Source organism: Octopus bimaculoides, chromosome 26 (assembly GCF_046866305.1).
Source record: "Octopus bimaculoides isolate indiv1 chromosome 26, ASM4686630v1, whole genome shotgun sequence".
NCBI lineage: Eukaryota > Metazoa > Mollusca > Cephalopoda > Octopoda > Octopodidae > Octopus > Octopus bimaculoides.
This window is the reverse complement of record NC_142953.1, coordinates 27,988,783-28,001,282: the sequence shown is the minus strand read 5'-3', so window position 1 is coordinate 28,001,282 and position 12,500 is coordinate 27,988,783. Positions and strand designations below refer to the sequence as shown.

The window sequence follows — 12,500 nt, the reverse complement described above, 5'->3', positions numbered from 1 at the left end:
GTAATATCAATACATTCAAATTCTTATTTGTAGCTTTAACTACTTCAAGTTTCCCTTTTCCAAAATAGAATAGACACACTCACATGCACATACACACACACATACGTATATATGCACAAACATGTATATACTTATATATGTGCATGTGTGTAAACTGCCTAAGAATCCATAATTCAGAGAGAAATGCACTTGTATATCTGTCAGTAGAGTGGATGTATTAATCGAAGCGAACAGTATTATATATTCCTTACGGCCGATCTTATCAATTGGTTTTGTACCAGGAATTCAACGGAGTGTTACATAACCATCCGATTATCTAACCTTGCGCTCTTCAGAGACAGCTGTTGTGAAATTAATTATGGCAACTGATCTCTATTGTTGGAGGTGAACAGACACATTTGGCTTGTGATTGCTGCGAAAAAGATAATAAAACAAACTGTGCAAGGGTCGAGTTAAGTGTTATGTCCCTTGGTACTAAAAACACCATCTCTTTGGGTGGTTATTGCAAGCCGGCAAGAGTTTTCTGGAAAAGGGTTTATGAGAAATGTGTAAATCTTTAAGGTTGTTGCCCTTATAGAAATGGAATGTGTGCAGTGGTACTATATATATAACTTTTGCTGGGGTACATGCTCATCTGTGTTCATTAATGTGCTTCCTTTCTTTTATGTTTGGTTAAATTTTGGAGGTATTTGTGTATGCATAGTGTATGTAGGGGTACAATATGTATGGGAGCTTATATTAGGGGTGGTGGGAAGTAGTCTATTGGGAGGATGTTTTCCATGTAATGGCCTGTGTGTTTGTCAGTGCATTTGTGTGTTTTGTTTAAATTATTTGCTGGATCCCCAGATATTGGTTGAGGGAGGGCCGAAGCCGCCAGGGGACTTGTGATTATATTCACAATGGGACACACAGGTATGAGAGGATGTACTGCTTTTCATGTGAGCAAGGGCTAAAAACTTCATTTCTGTTATTCATATAAATGCTTGGGTGCTGTTATTGAAGCATGCTTTACATTTCTCTATAAGCATCCACTTTATGCTGTAAACAGTGGCATTTGCTTTTAATGATCATAAAATGCTTGGCCAGGATTTTGGAATTATATATCTCCAAGATGTTGAAAGAGAAAGGGTTTGTAGTTGTTACAGCGAGTTCTGAACGGGCCTTCAGTTGCTTCCAGCTACTTTTGCGCATTTAGTTGCCCATTTGGTCCTCTCGTTGTTACCTCTGCCTCGTATTATAACGGATTTCGTATTACAGTAGCCGCTCAGTGGATATGTTGTGTTACCCTTTCATGAGCATTCTGCCTCTGTTTGAAGTGTGGGCCTACCTACTAACATCTTTCTGACATTCGGTGCACAGCTAAAGGAAACTCTCGAAGTGTGCTTATTAAATATTTTATAGAGCCTATTTGTATGGAGGAAGTGCTTTTCTACAAAGCTAAAGAAAATGATACCTACTCAGGTTTTATCACTCAAAGAAATGGGTGGTGTAAACGACAACACTTTGTGCTGGTGTTTTCTCTTTGAGGGATGAGGGTCTGGTGTGTAACTAATTCTTTCCTTGAAACCACTGACGGCAGAGCTTCAGCGTAACACAGATTGACAGGATTAAAAACCCCTTTGCTTGAAGATAGGTTCTTGAAATCTATGGCTAAATGACGGAAACATGTGTTAATATATGATAGCTTCTCAGTTGATGGACTTAATGATTGAGAAGGTTAATCATTACATACAACTGGAATCGTCTTAGCAAATCAATAATAATATTCATGTGTTTTAGACAGATTTCTATTGATTTTTAATTGTAAGGCTTTTCTTGCATTTGCAGAGGAAATCAACTCTGATAAAACAATTGTCGTCAATAAAACAGGTAATTATTTTTCTTCCTATATCAGCTCATATTTATTCTTTCTAAGCTTTTACATTTTATAACCATGAGAATTTGCGTTCAGTCCCACTTCATGACACTTTTGACAAGTGTCTTTCTCTCTAATCCTGGGCCGGCCAGTACCGATAGCTTCTCATTTGGTTTCCTTCACGGTCTATAGGCACTGGTATCCAGTTTGTCACTTATTGATTTTATAATAGGGGAGGGGTGCTAAGGGATTTTTGTACGTATTTATATATATGTATATATATATTTTTGGTATTCATGTGCATTTGTAATGTGCTTGTCCACCACCACTGCTGGACACCTGGAGTTGGTGTGTTTACATCCCTGTAACTTAGTGGTTCACCAAAAGTCACCAATACAGAAATACCAGGCTCACATGAAAAAAAAAATAATAAATCCTGGGTTGCTTTGTTCGAGCTGGTGTCCCAGTATGGCCACAGTCTAATGACTGAGATAGGTTGAAGATAAAAGACAAAGATACAGACACAAATATATGTTGGTGACAGGAAGAGTATCCAGTCATGTACCTCTAGAATTTCCATCTTCCCCATGCAAACATGGAAAAGTGGATGACGATGAAGTTATCTGTCTGTTCATCATTTCACATCGTCATCAGCCATTTCTTGTGTCCAACAATTTTCTTGCTAATTCGATCATTCCTCCAAATTGACGGAATTAATGATTGAGAACGTTAAACATTGCATGAAACTGGAATCGTCTTCTCAAATCCATAATAATGTTTATGCATTTTAGAGAGATTTTTGCTGATTTTCAATTAAAACTTTTTCTTTACCTTTTTAGATATAATTAATTGTAACAAAACAATTCTCATCATGCAAATAGGTAATTATTATTTTTCTTCATATATATAATCTCATAAATATTCTTTCTAAATTTTTTTTTCATTTTGCAACCACAAGGTTTTGAGTTCAGTCCCACTTCAAGACACCTTTGGTAAGTGTCTTTTATTATAGTCCTGGGCCAGCAAGCAAAACCATTGCCTTGTGAGTTAATTTGATAGAAACCTTGTAATTATTCTCTGGGTATGATTGGAAGGGAACCCACTTAATTTCAGGAACTGAAAATCTGAGTCTTATTCTGTGATCGTTTGTTAGTTATGGATACCAGCTGATGCCTTTCAAACATGGTTTTATAATATGGAAAGGGGCTTTTGGGTAGGGGTGTCACTTTTTGGTCAAAACTTAACTCTGAATTTAATTGACCGTTTAATAACAGCACCAAGAATCTCTGAATGAATTTTACCCTTTTGGGACTCTATTTCTAATCAACTTTTAATCAAATACTCTTTCTTTTAAGTGATTTTGAAAATAATGGAGAAATTAGTAAAAGATATTTGATATCAGGTACTTTAATAACTGCATCAAGCATGTCTAAATGAAAGCCGGAGAGATAAGTGAGGCTATAAACTTAAAATAATAAATCCTAATAAGGGATTAGAGTTATCTGCCCTTACATTAAAGACTTCTTCACTTCCCATGAAACGAATACAATCAAGGTTCATACGTTTCCTTATTGTACTGTGTCATAGCACAGGAAGTAAAGAGTTAAACTTACAATCAGGAGAGAAAGAGAAATCATTTGTATTAATGATAATCTGTATCAAAAAGAACAGTGACAACTTCAAAACTGAAACTGTTTCAAGAAACTGAATTGTACCTTCATGCCGTAGGGAGAGTGAAGGTGCCTGGCCTAGGGGTTAGGGTGTTGCACTCACAATCACATGATTGTAGTTTCAATTCTCAGACTGGCTACTGTGCATTGCGTTCTTGTGCAAAATACTTTATTTCATGTTGCTTTAGTCAACTCTGCTGTCAATGAGTAACCCTGTGACACACTGGCATCGAAAGGTGAGAGGGTGACTCAGGAAAACCACCCGAATGGAAGTCTTTGAGAGCCACGTTTAGTATTCATCAATGGAACAGATGAAGAGCACAGCGCATACTATGAATCCCATCTGGATGGGATTGGTTGTTCAAGCATGCTGAAGCTCATCATTGGAGAGAGTGTGAGATCTGGTAACAACGAATATTACTATACTTTACTGAAAAGGTTTTATAACACCAAAACGTGTCTAGAGTTGTCTCCATACCTACCAACAATCAGATTCACTTCCTGCGGCACTTCCTACTGCATGTCTCCAATTTTTATCAATTTCCATCCAGGAATCGTTTCCCTTGATTTTAACAGCTATTATCAAAGCTAATGAATTTCCTTTTCATTACATTAATAATTTTCAATGATGGTAACTTTCTTTTCTTAATTATTATTACACTAATTATATTAGCTGCCATCTAAGTATATGTAAAATATTGTTTGATTATGTTTTTCTTCTGTAGTTATTGGCCTCCTTGCAGTCACCATATTAATCTTGTTAGTCCTTCTTATCAGGTAAAACTCATATATCATCAATCTTTATTCTCATTTTATTTCCTTCTTGTGCTTGCATGTGTGTCTGTGTGTATACATGTGCTTGTGTGTATATCTATGAGCGTATATATACGTTTCTAGTTGTTTGTGTGGGGGTTTGTTTAGAAATTGTAAATTGGACATTATCAAAGTGTGTTTGTGTATGTGTGTGTGTGTGTGTGTGTATAAATCTGTGAAAATATATGTTTTTATTTTATTTGTTTATGTGGTTGTTTGTTTAAAATTGTAAACAGGATATTACCAATGTGTGTGTACATAAAGTGTGTCTATGTGTGTGTGTATGTATGTATTTACATACATACGTATATATATGTATATACATCTATATATATATATATATATATATATATATATATATATATATATATATATATATATATATATATACACATATATATATACACATATATATATACATATATGTTTACATATATATATGTTTACATATATATATATGTTTATATATATATGTGTGTTTACATATATATATATGTTGATATATATATATATATATATATATATATATATATATATATATATATATATATATATATATATATATATATATATATATATATATATATATATACATGTGTATGTATGTATGTCCGTTTTAGAGAAATACCATTGGTATCATAACTAGCGTGAACTAGACATATCTTCAGTTTCTCTAAACAATAACTGTTCTCTGCAAAGAATGTTTTCTTTTAAAGACAAAGAACGCCGGTGATAGTTGAAGAAATATTCCTTTTAAAAATTATGGCCGGGCGAGTTGTCTTCCTTCGCTGGACAGCTAGGGTTTCCGGTTTTGAAGTAAAAATTTCCTATATTTTTTCATGTATCCTCGTTAATTTCTGCTGTGGTGAAATCCTGACGTCACTGTGGAATAGCAAATCAACTGTCCTAAACTGCATAAAGGCGCATGCGCACTGTCAGTGAGGGATAGTGTGGGGTGCGCGGGCGCTTTGTGAAGACAGTCGTAGAAATAGTTGAGAAGAGATATTGTTTGTTAAGTGTTGTTTCTGATCTACATTTGTATTGTGATAACCTTGTTATAAGTCCACGTTATAAAGTGGCATACGCAGTGAGTTGATAGGACACAACAGTGTCGACGAGACATTCGAAGCTCACGGTGGACGTTCTTAGCATGGAAGACCTATTAGCTTCCGTTATTCAGTTACAACGGCAATTCCGGCAGCAACAACAAAAACAACAGAAACAGCAAGAGCAAGTTCAATTTCAACTACAACTACAACAACAAAATCAGTAGTTCGAATTAATGTTGCAGTCAAAAAACACTTAAGGTTCGTTTTCGGGAAACGAGGTTGATATTTCAATTGAAATATTCACGTATAATTCGTCTTCTTTTAAGGAAATTATCTGCAGCAGAACATGAAAAGTTTTGTAATTACATCTTGCTGAGAAAACCATCTGAAATTTGTTTCGAGGAAACAATTAAGCTATTATGTAAAATGTTCAGTGAAAGAAGTTCGCTATTCAATACTTGCTCGAAATGTTTGAATTTGAAAAAAAAAAAAGAAAAAACGGAAGATTTGCTTGGTTTCGTCAAAGTGGTAAAAGTGTTTAAGGTTTTGAAAATTTGAAACAAAAAGCATGGTTTTTTAAGCTGACTGTCGCAGAGATGTGAAAATATGGCTACTACTCGTTAATTTCAAACTAAACTTACCAAAATTGAGGGTCTTCCAGCCCGCCGCAAATTCTCTTAACTCCCCCTAGTTCCCCTTGCTCCAAAACACCCCCTCAAGCTCGTTCAGTGTTATCTTTTAAATTATATTTTTCCAAATACATTTAGCTTCGGGTTAAGTTGTGCAAGGTTGTGGGGATTTGTATTCAATCGATATTGAATCCTACACACATACAGACTCATGTATTATCTTTTACAGATACTTGATCCTCAGAAGAAACACAAATAAAAGTTCTATATCAGTATGCCATGTCACTGCTGAAGATAATAAGTGTTGCTCCACGCAAAATACCAATTCAAGTTATATCCACAAACCAGGACAAGAATTGTGCTTCCAAAAGCAAAACTCTGAAGATTATGAACACATAGATTCAAAGCCATTAATCACAGCCTCTGCAGAAGATGGTAGTGTTTCTTATGTCGTGCAATAGATGAAAAATACACACCTCCTCAGCCTGCTTATGAACCTAATATTGAACAACTCTACATGCAGTCCATCAAATAGAGATGCATATAAAATTTTCAATCTTTCACTTCTACTTATTTCAGTCATTAGACTGCGGCCAGACTGGGGCACAAACGGGAAGAATTGCCGTTGAACAAATTGTTCCCAGGAAGTTTTGGTACATATTCCATCATTTTCTTCTGCAGAACTGCTAAGTTACAGGGACGTAAACAAACTAAAATATACATACAGGCACACAGACACACACAAATCCACTCATAAGCCTAAGGCTATAATAAAATCCCAAGGCTATAATAAAAGACACTTGCCAAAGTTGCCACATAGCAGAACTGAATCCAGAACCAAGATTTTGGGAAGTAAGCTTCTTATTTCTTTATTGCCCACAAGGAACTAAACATAGAGGGGACAAACAAGGACAGACAAAGGGATTAAGTCGATTACATCGACCCCAGTGCGTAACTGGTACTTAATTTATCGACCCCGAAAGGATGAAAGGCAAAGTCGACCTCGGCGGAATTTGAACTCAGAACGTAACGGCAGACGAAATACCGCTAAGCATTTCGCCCGGCGTGCTAACCACTCTGCCAGCTCGTCGCCTTTGTTACTTCTTGCCACACAGCCACACTTGTGCCTATATATTTAGCAAATTGTTCTCTTTTCCTTTTTGTTTGAATTTCATAAATTATATTTACTTTCAGTCAGTGAGATCATCACCAAGAAAATTTGAATAATATTTTTACATAATGAATCATTTTTAGATAATATATTCAATAATTTCTCATTATATTTTTCAATTTAATAAAGAAATGCAAGAATAAAAGAATTTTGTTTTTATTTATTTCTAACATTTATAATAATAATAATAATGATGATGATGATGATGATAAATGCCCAGATGCAGTACCAGGCAGTGATTCTCATGGCTTCTGATCTTAACTGATTGGAAGTGTTATCATGTACATTGTTTTGTCCTGGTATAAAAGATGGGCTACAGCAAATATTCTGCTCAATAACACAGATTTGCTTGTCAGTTGTTTGACCTTATCCAGTTGAGCATGTCCCTTGGTGGTTGACAATATGTGCATCTCTGATAACGAGCAGAAGTAGTGGGGGAGCATCATAGCTATGTGTTGAGAGGAATTCTTTGGGGGTTTGAATAATTCACCTTTGGAAACATGGTGTTTTCCTAAACATCCTTAAACAAAGCTTATTCAGGGACCCTTTGAACGGGATGGGCTACTCGACATGAAGAAAATTCTAACTGAGCCCCACCTGCGAAGTCATGCACTGTTTATCTTGATTTGAGATCACCATGTCGCGCACATATGGTTGTGATGCATGTGCCTGGTGTACCCTTATCAGACGGGTAGTCATGATGGCTATAATGGGCTTCGTATATTTTACCCCAGTGCCACTTTGATGGCATGCATTGCTCTCTCACTCAATAAGGTTAGCTTGATCAGGTCTCACCTGGGACTAAGCAGCAACAATAAAATGTAATCTCACATTAGATAATGTACTCCTTGATACACAGTATCTAATAAAACGAAAATAAAAAGAATTGATGATGGCACATTCAGGTTCCCTGATTGGCCCCAGTTAACTGTCCCTTACGAGGATTCTCCTTTTATTTGCATTCATTTTACTGTTGTTTTCCATTTTGTGTTAAATTCTTGTTTCTCTAACTCAGTGTTAAACCTTTTCCTTTTGTGACCCTCCCCTTTAACTCGTTGTTATGCTTTAGCACCCATCGAAGTGGCGAGTGAGGTATCACGACTAAACTAATTTAACATGGATGAGGATTTATAAATTTTACTCTTAAAATGGATTGTACAATATTTTCACAGTGAAATGGTAAAAAAAATGAATAAAGACAAAAGTTGTAGATTTACTTTATTCATTGCAGGTTAATGACTTCCCCGAGACAGGTGAGATCTCACTTTATTTTAATAACCTTTTCTAGATTTATCATGTATACCATAATTTCTACTACTGGTAATATTTGGCATGTCAGTTATGTTACCTCGAAGCCCCCTCACCACCCCTTGAAACCAAACGAGTTTTTTCTATATACTCAGCGACCCCTTGCGGGCTGTTCTGCCTACGTTATGAACCCTTGATCAACTCAGAGCTCTCTGCTGAAAGTTACTTCCCTGGACTTCAACGAGAGTGATCTCCCTTGTCTAAGCTGTTTTGTGACTGTCTCTTTTAAAATGTAATAATGTTCTCTTCGATTTTTCGCGTGTCTGGACGATTCGGAGGATTTCTGTTGGTTTTCAATCTGCGCCAGTTATTTGTAAGTACTGTATTATACAAAGCATCCACTTCATATTTCTTATCGCACCTGGAGTGTTCGTGAGAGGACGTTTTTCTAACACTTTTACAACCTCACCTTTTGCTACAATTGAATATATCCCCCGATAACTTCGTCTTTAATGTAAATACAAGTAATATCAGAGTAAGATAGTTACGTGTACTAGCTTAACACAAACGATTACTTACCTCAGCACCACCCGGCTAAAGTCGGATGCTGTAAAAATAGCAGGTATGTATTTGGTTTTGTTTATTAAGTTATTCATTTTGTTGTTATTATTGACGTTGTTTCTGTGATTGCTCTTAAGAAGCAGTTTAGAATATTTCATTTGTATTTTAAGGAAATATTTAAATAGACAAAGATGAAAAGAAACTGTACAGATATATTTATCGCCTTTTGTCCAAATTATCCATAACAAAATTTCATTACTTTCCAAGGGTCGATATCACCTTATTTGAGAAGCTCTGGTTTAGAGCTTTCTGTCTGTGAGGATGACAATTTCCAGAGAATTTTTGATCACATGTTTCTTCATTGTTTAACGGGTAGATCTCTCTTCCCGCACAGTGCTCAACAAACGAGTAAACCATACGGAACCGTGGTTTATTTATTCAGTAAATTTACCGAAGGAGGTTTTTGTGAAGAATAGATAAATGGAATTGGAGAGAGTAGCACTGCCTTCAAGGAAGGACATTTTCTGAAAAGCGGATGAAAATGGCAAATATATTCGGAAAGGACCTGCTCTGAGCATGTGCTGTAGATTGTAGAAGGACAAGTGTGACAGTGCAATTGACTTACAGTTAAAATAAATGTGGTTTTGTGGGGTTTGTTGTCAAGATGTTTCATATTTCAGCTGAAATGGGAGAAACTATTTGAAGAGCTTTGCTGCAAGGAGTGCATTAATAATGAATTTATTATAATAAATTAGAAATAACAACGAATACAAAGAACTCAATACTGAAGTATAGTTATAAAGATATTTATTGAAGTTGAAACGTTGAAAATTTACAATTTACTGCAGAGTTAACTATCGAATTGCACGATTTAAGTAAAGCAGAAGAAACGAAATATGGGCGAAGAGGAAGAGAGAAGAGTGAGTCTGGACGTAATGAATAGAGGTGGCGAGGTATCAGCCAATGGTTGTAGAAGTAGAAAAAGAAGAGAGAGAGAGAGAAAGGAGAAAGCATGTTTCTGTGTCAGAGAGAAAGCGACTTCATCTCAATGACGCCAAGAGCTGGTCTTGGACGTTAGAATGTGCATCATGAACATTGTCCGAGATGTCGAAGCAGTATTTCCCAGTGGCTCTTAAGCAAGACGTTTGGTGTGGATTAGCAGTTGTTGGGTTCGAGCATTTTCTGAGCCTGAAGTAATTGATGCTGACAGGTGGTGATTGAAGAAGGTTTCTGTGTCAGCGTCATCATTATAGGATGAGTGGAGGAGAAAGAGGAGGAGGAAAAAAAGACGGAGGAGTAGAAGTAGAAGTCGAAGAAAAAGAAAAAGAAAAAGAAAGAAAGATTACATATGTATTCTCAGTTATATCAATATGGTCTAGACTTCAGAGAGAGAGAGAGAGAGAGAAAGAAAGAAGGAGTTAGAGAGGCAGATAGAAAGACAGCTGTATTAATCATATTTATTAGTTTTCTTCCGTTTCCAATTCTGAGTAATCTGAAACAGAAAAGAGTAATATGAACATGAGAGAGGGAGAAATGGTGAGGTAAGAGATATAGAAGATCTGAAGAAAGAGGAGAGAGAGAGAGAGAGAGAGAGGGAGAGAGAGAGAGAGAGAGAGAGAGAGAGAGAGAGAGAGAGAGAGAGAGAGAGTGCTTTTAAGTGAAGAAAATGAGATTTGTGAGAAAAAGTGATGCACACTAGAGATACAGGGGGAGGGAGGAAGCGATAGATAAATAGATAGATAGATAGAGAGAGAGAGAGAGAGAGAGAGAGAGAGAGAGAGAGAGAGACAAAGAGATAGAGACAGATAAATAGAGAGAAAAATAGACAGACAGAGAGAATCGGAGTGTGTGTGTGTGTGTGTGTGTGTGTGTGTGTGTGTGTGTGTGTGTTGTATAAGATATAGATTTAAAGGCGGTTCAAATGATTTAATAGAGAATGTTTGAAGTAGAAAGTCCGTTTAATGAGGGTCGTTTGTAAGAGAGATAGAGACACGCCTTTAAATGATAAAGAGTTTTAACAGAGACAGAGTTTTAAGAAAGATGTAAGTTTAAGTTAATTGCGACAATATTTGAAGTGACAATGGACAGAGACACAACAAAATATTAACAAATATTAAAATATAAACAAATATTAAAGATATAAACAAACCACAACATCTGTGACTGCCCTGTCTATGCATGTGATAAATCATTTATCCCATAAAGACAGTATAATATATCTGAACATTAACTCACATCTGTCATTTCCCTGTATTTATGCAATTACATGTGATAAATTGTTTAACATATACGAAGTGCGTTCTTCAAGATTTGAGACATTCTAGAGAGAGGCGGGTTTAACTGCCTTATATTATTGTAACTGTAGTATATCATTATTATATTTCTAAAAAGCTGACCTGCCAACTTTTTGTTCCAAACTTAAAGAGACGGCTGTAGCAACATTTTGAAAACACCGTGATATACATTGCTTGTCACAGCTGACTGATTTGCAGAATGCAATCGGGACGACAAATTGGAAAACTGCTGTGCAATAAAGATTTGCGTTACAGTAGGCAAAAAACTCCACAGGCACTTATGAAATGTTCCGGGCTGATTATGGATTAACTTGAGTGAGCCGAGAATCTGCTTTGCGGTAAGACAAGAGATCAGGTACAGCAAATCCACTAGGGCGCTTCTGATGATACCCTTTCTTGACTGTAAAGGCATCACCTACATCCGCTGGATTCCCTTTGCGTAGAGGGTGACCAAAGAAATTTTTTTAGAGATTTTGAGGGAGTTCAGGAAGATATTTCGTCACAAAAGGCCAGAACACCTGCCGCAGTAGGGTACATCAGTCGATATTCCATCCATGAAACAAACTACTTGACAGAGATGCGCACCAAAACTAGCCCTCAGTCATCCTAAAATCTCGGCCTTGCTCCCTGCAGCTTTTGCTTGTTCCCCAAGCTGAAAGTGAAGATGAAACAGGTTGTGTGAAGGGTCCTGGACAACTGCACTTTCGAGGACTTCAATGGGTCCTTCACAAAATGAATGGAGTGTCGTAAAAAGTGTATTGAAGTCATAGGGGCCTACTATAAAGGAGATTAGAGTTTTGTACTTCTTTGGAAAAAAACTCAAAACGTTTGGAAGGCACCTTGTAAATTCATTGGAATAGGCATGATTTTGTCAGCCTCTTAGTGAAAAGTTACTTATCGTAAATATGTTAGTATATGTTCATCAGAATACACTTGTTTCCCTAAATATTTAAGTGGTAATGAACTGGCGAAGTAATAAATCACTCACCTCATTAGTCATCAATATGGACAACTACGAGACTCGCTTTATTAAAGGTAAATATTTCATCGTATTTCTCAAATTTCACCTCTACATCTCCATTATCCGAGATTCCCACAACCGTACCAATCTTTTTTATAAGCTGGATGTAGAAAAAAATTCATTTAACATTAATACATAGATACATACACACACATACATACAGAAACAAACATAGATACAGAAACAAAG

General features: G+C 36.2%; 3 protein-coding genes across 5 annotated transcripts in view; 2 read left to right on the top strand and 1 right to left on the bottom strand.

The window, feature by feature from the left end:
- The window catches only part of LOC106880587 (uncharacterized), a 68,198-nt gene extending 60,866 nt beyond the window's left edge, over window positions 1–7,332 (top strand). For both annotated transcript variants that reach the window (XM_052976990.2, XM_052976991.2), the window contains exons 12-15: window positions 1,828–1,869; window positions 2,695–2,736; window positions 4,251–4,302; window positions 6,246–7,332. In XM_052976990.2, the coding sequence (XP_052832950.1) occupies window positions 1,828–1,869; window positions 2,695–2,736; window positions 4,251–4,302; window positions 6,246–6,477 (368 nt within the window). In that variant the 3' untranslated portion in view covers window positions 6,478–7,332. The remainder of the gene's footprint in view (window positions 1–1,827; window positions 1,870–2,694; window positions 2,737–4,250; window positions 4,303–6,245) is intronic.
- Window positions 7,333–8,640: 1,308 nt separating this feature from the next.
- The window catches only part of LOC106880586 (uncharacterized), a 34,211-nt gene continuing 30,351 nt past the window's right edge, over window positions 8,641–12,500 (top strand). The window contains exon 1 of one of the 2 annotated variants that reach the window (XM_089342906.1): window positions 8,641–8,808. In XM_089342906.1, the coding sequence (XP_089199032.1) occupies window positions 8,734–8,808 (75 nt within the window). In that variant the 5' untranslated portion in view covers window positions 8,641–8,733. The other variant, XM_089342908.1, reaches the window with a different exon arrangement.
- LOC128250905 (E3 ubiquitin-protein ligase MIB2-like) overlaps window positions 9,787–12,500 on the bottom strand; it is a 12,069-nt gene continuing 9,355 nt past the window's right edge. Inside the window, exons 3-4 of the mRNA XM_089342909.1 lie at window positions 12,279–12,411; window positions 9,787–10,488 (exon numbers count right to left, since the gene is read on the bottom strand). Of these exons, the coding sequence (XP_089199035.1) occupies window positions 12,283–12,411 (129 nt within the window). The 3' untranslated portion in view covers window positions 9,787–10,488; window positions 12,279–12,282. The remainder of the gene's footprint in view (window positions 10,489–12,278; window positions 12,412–12,500) is intronic.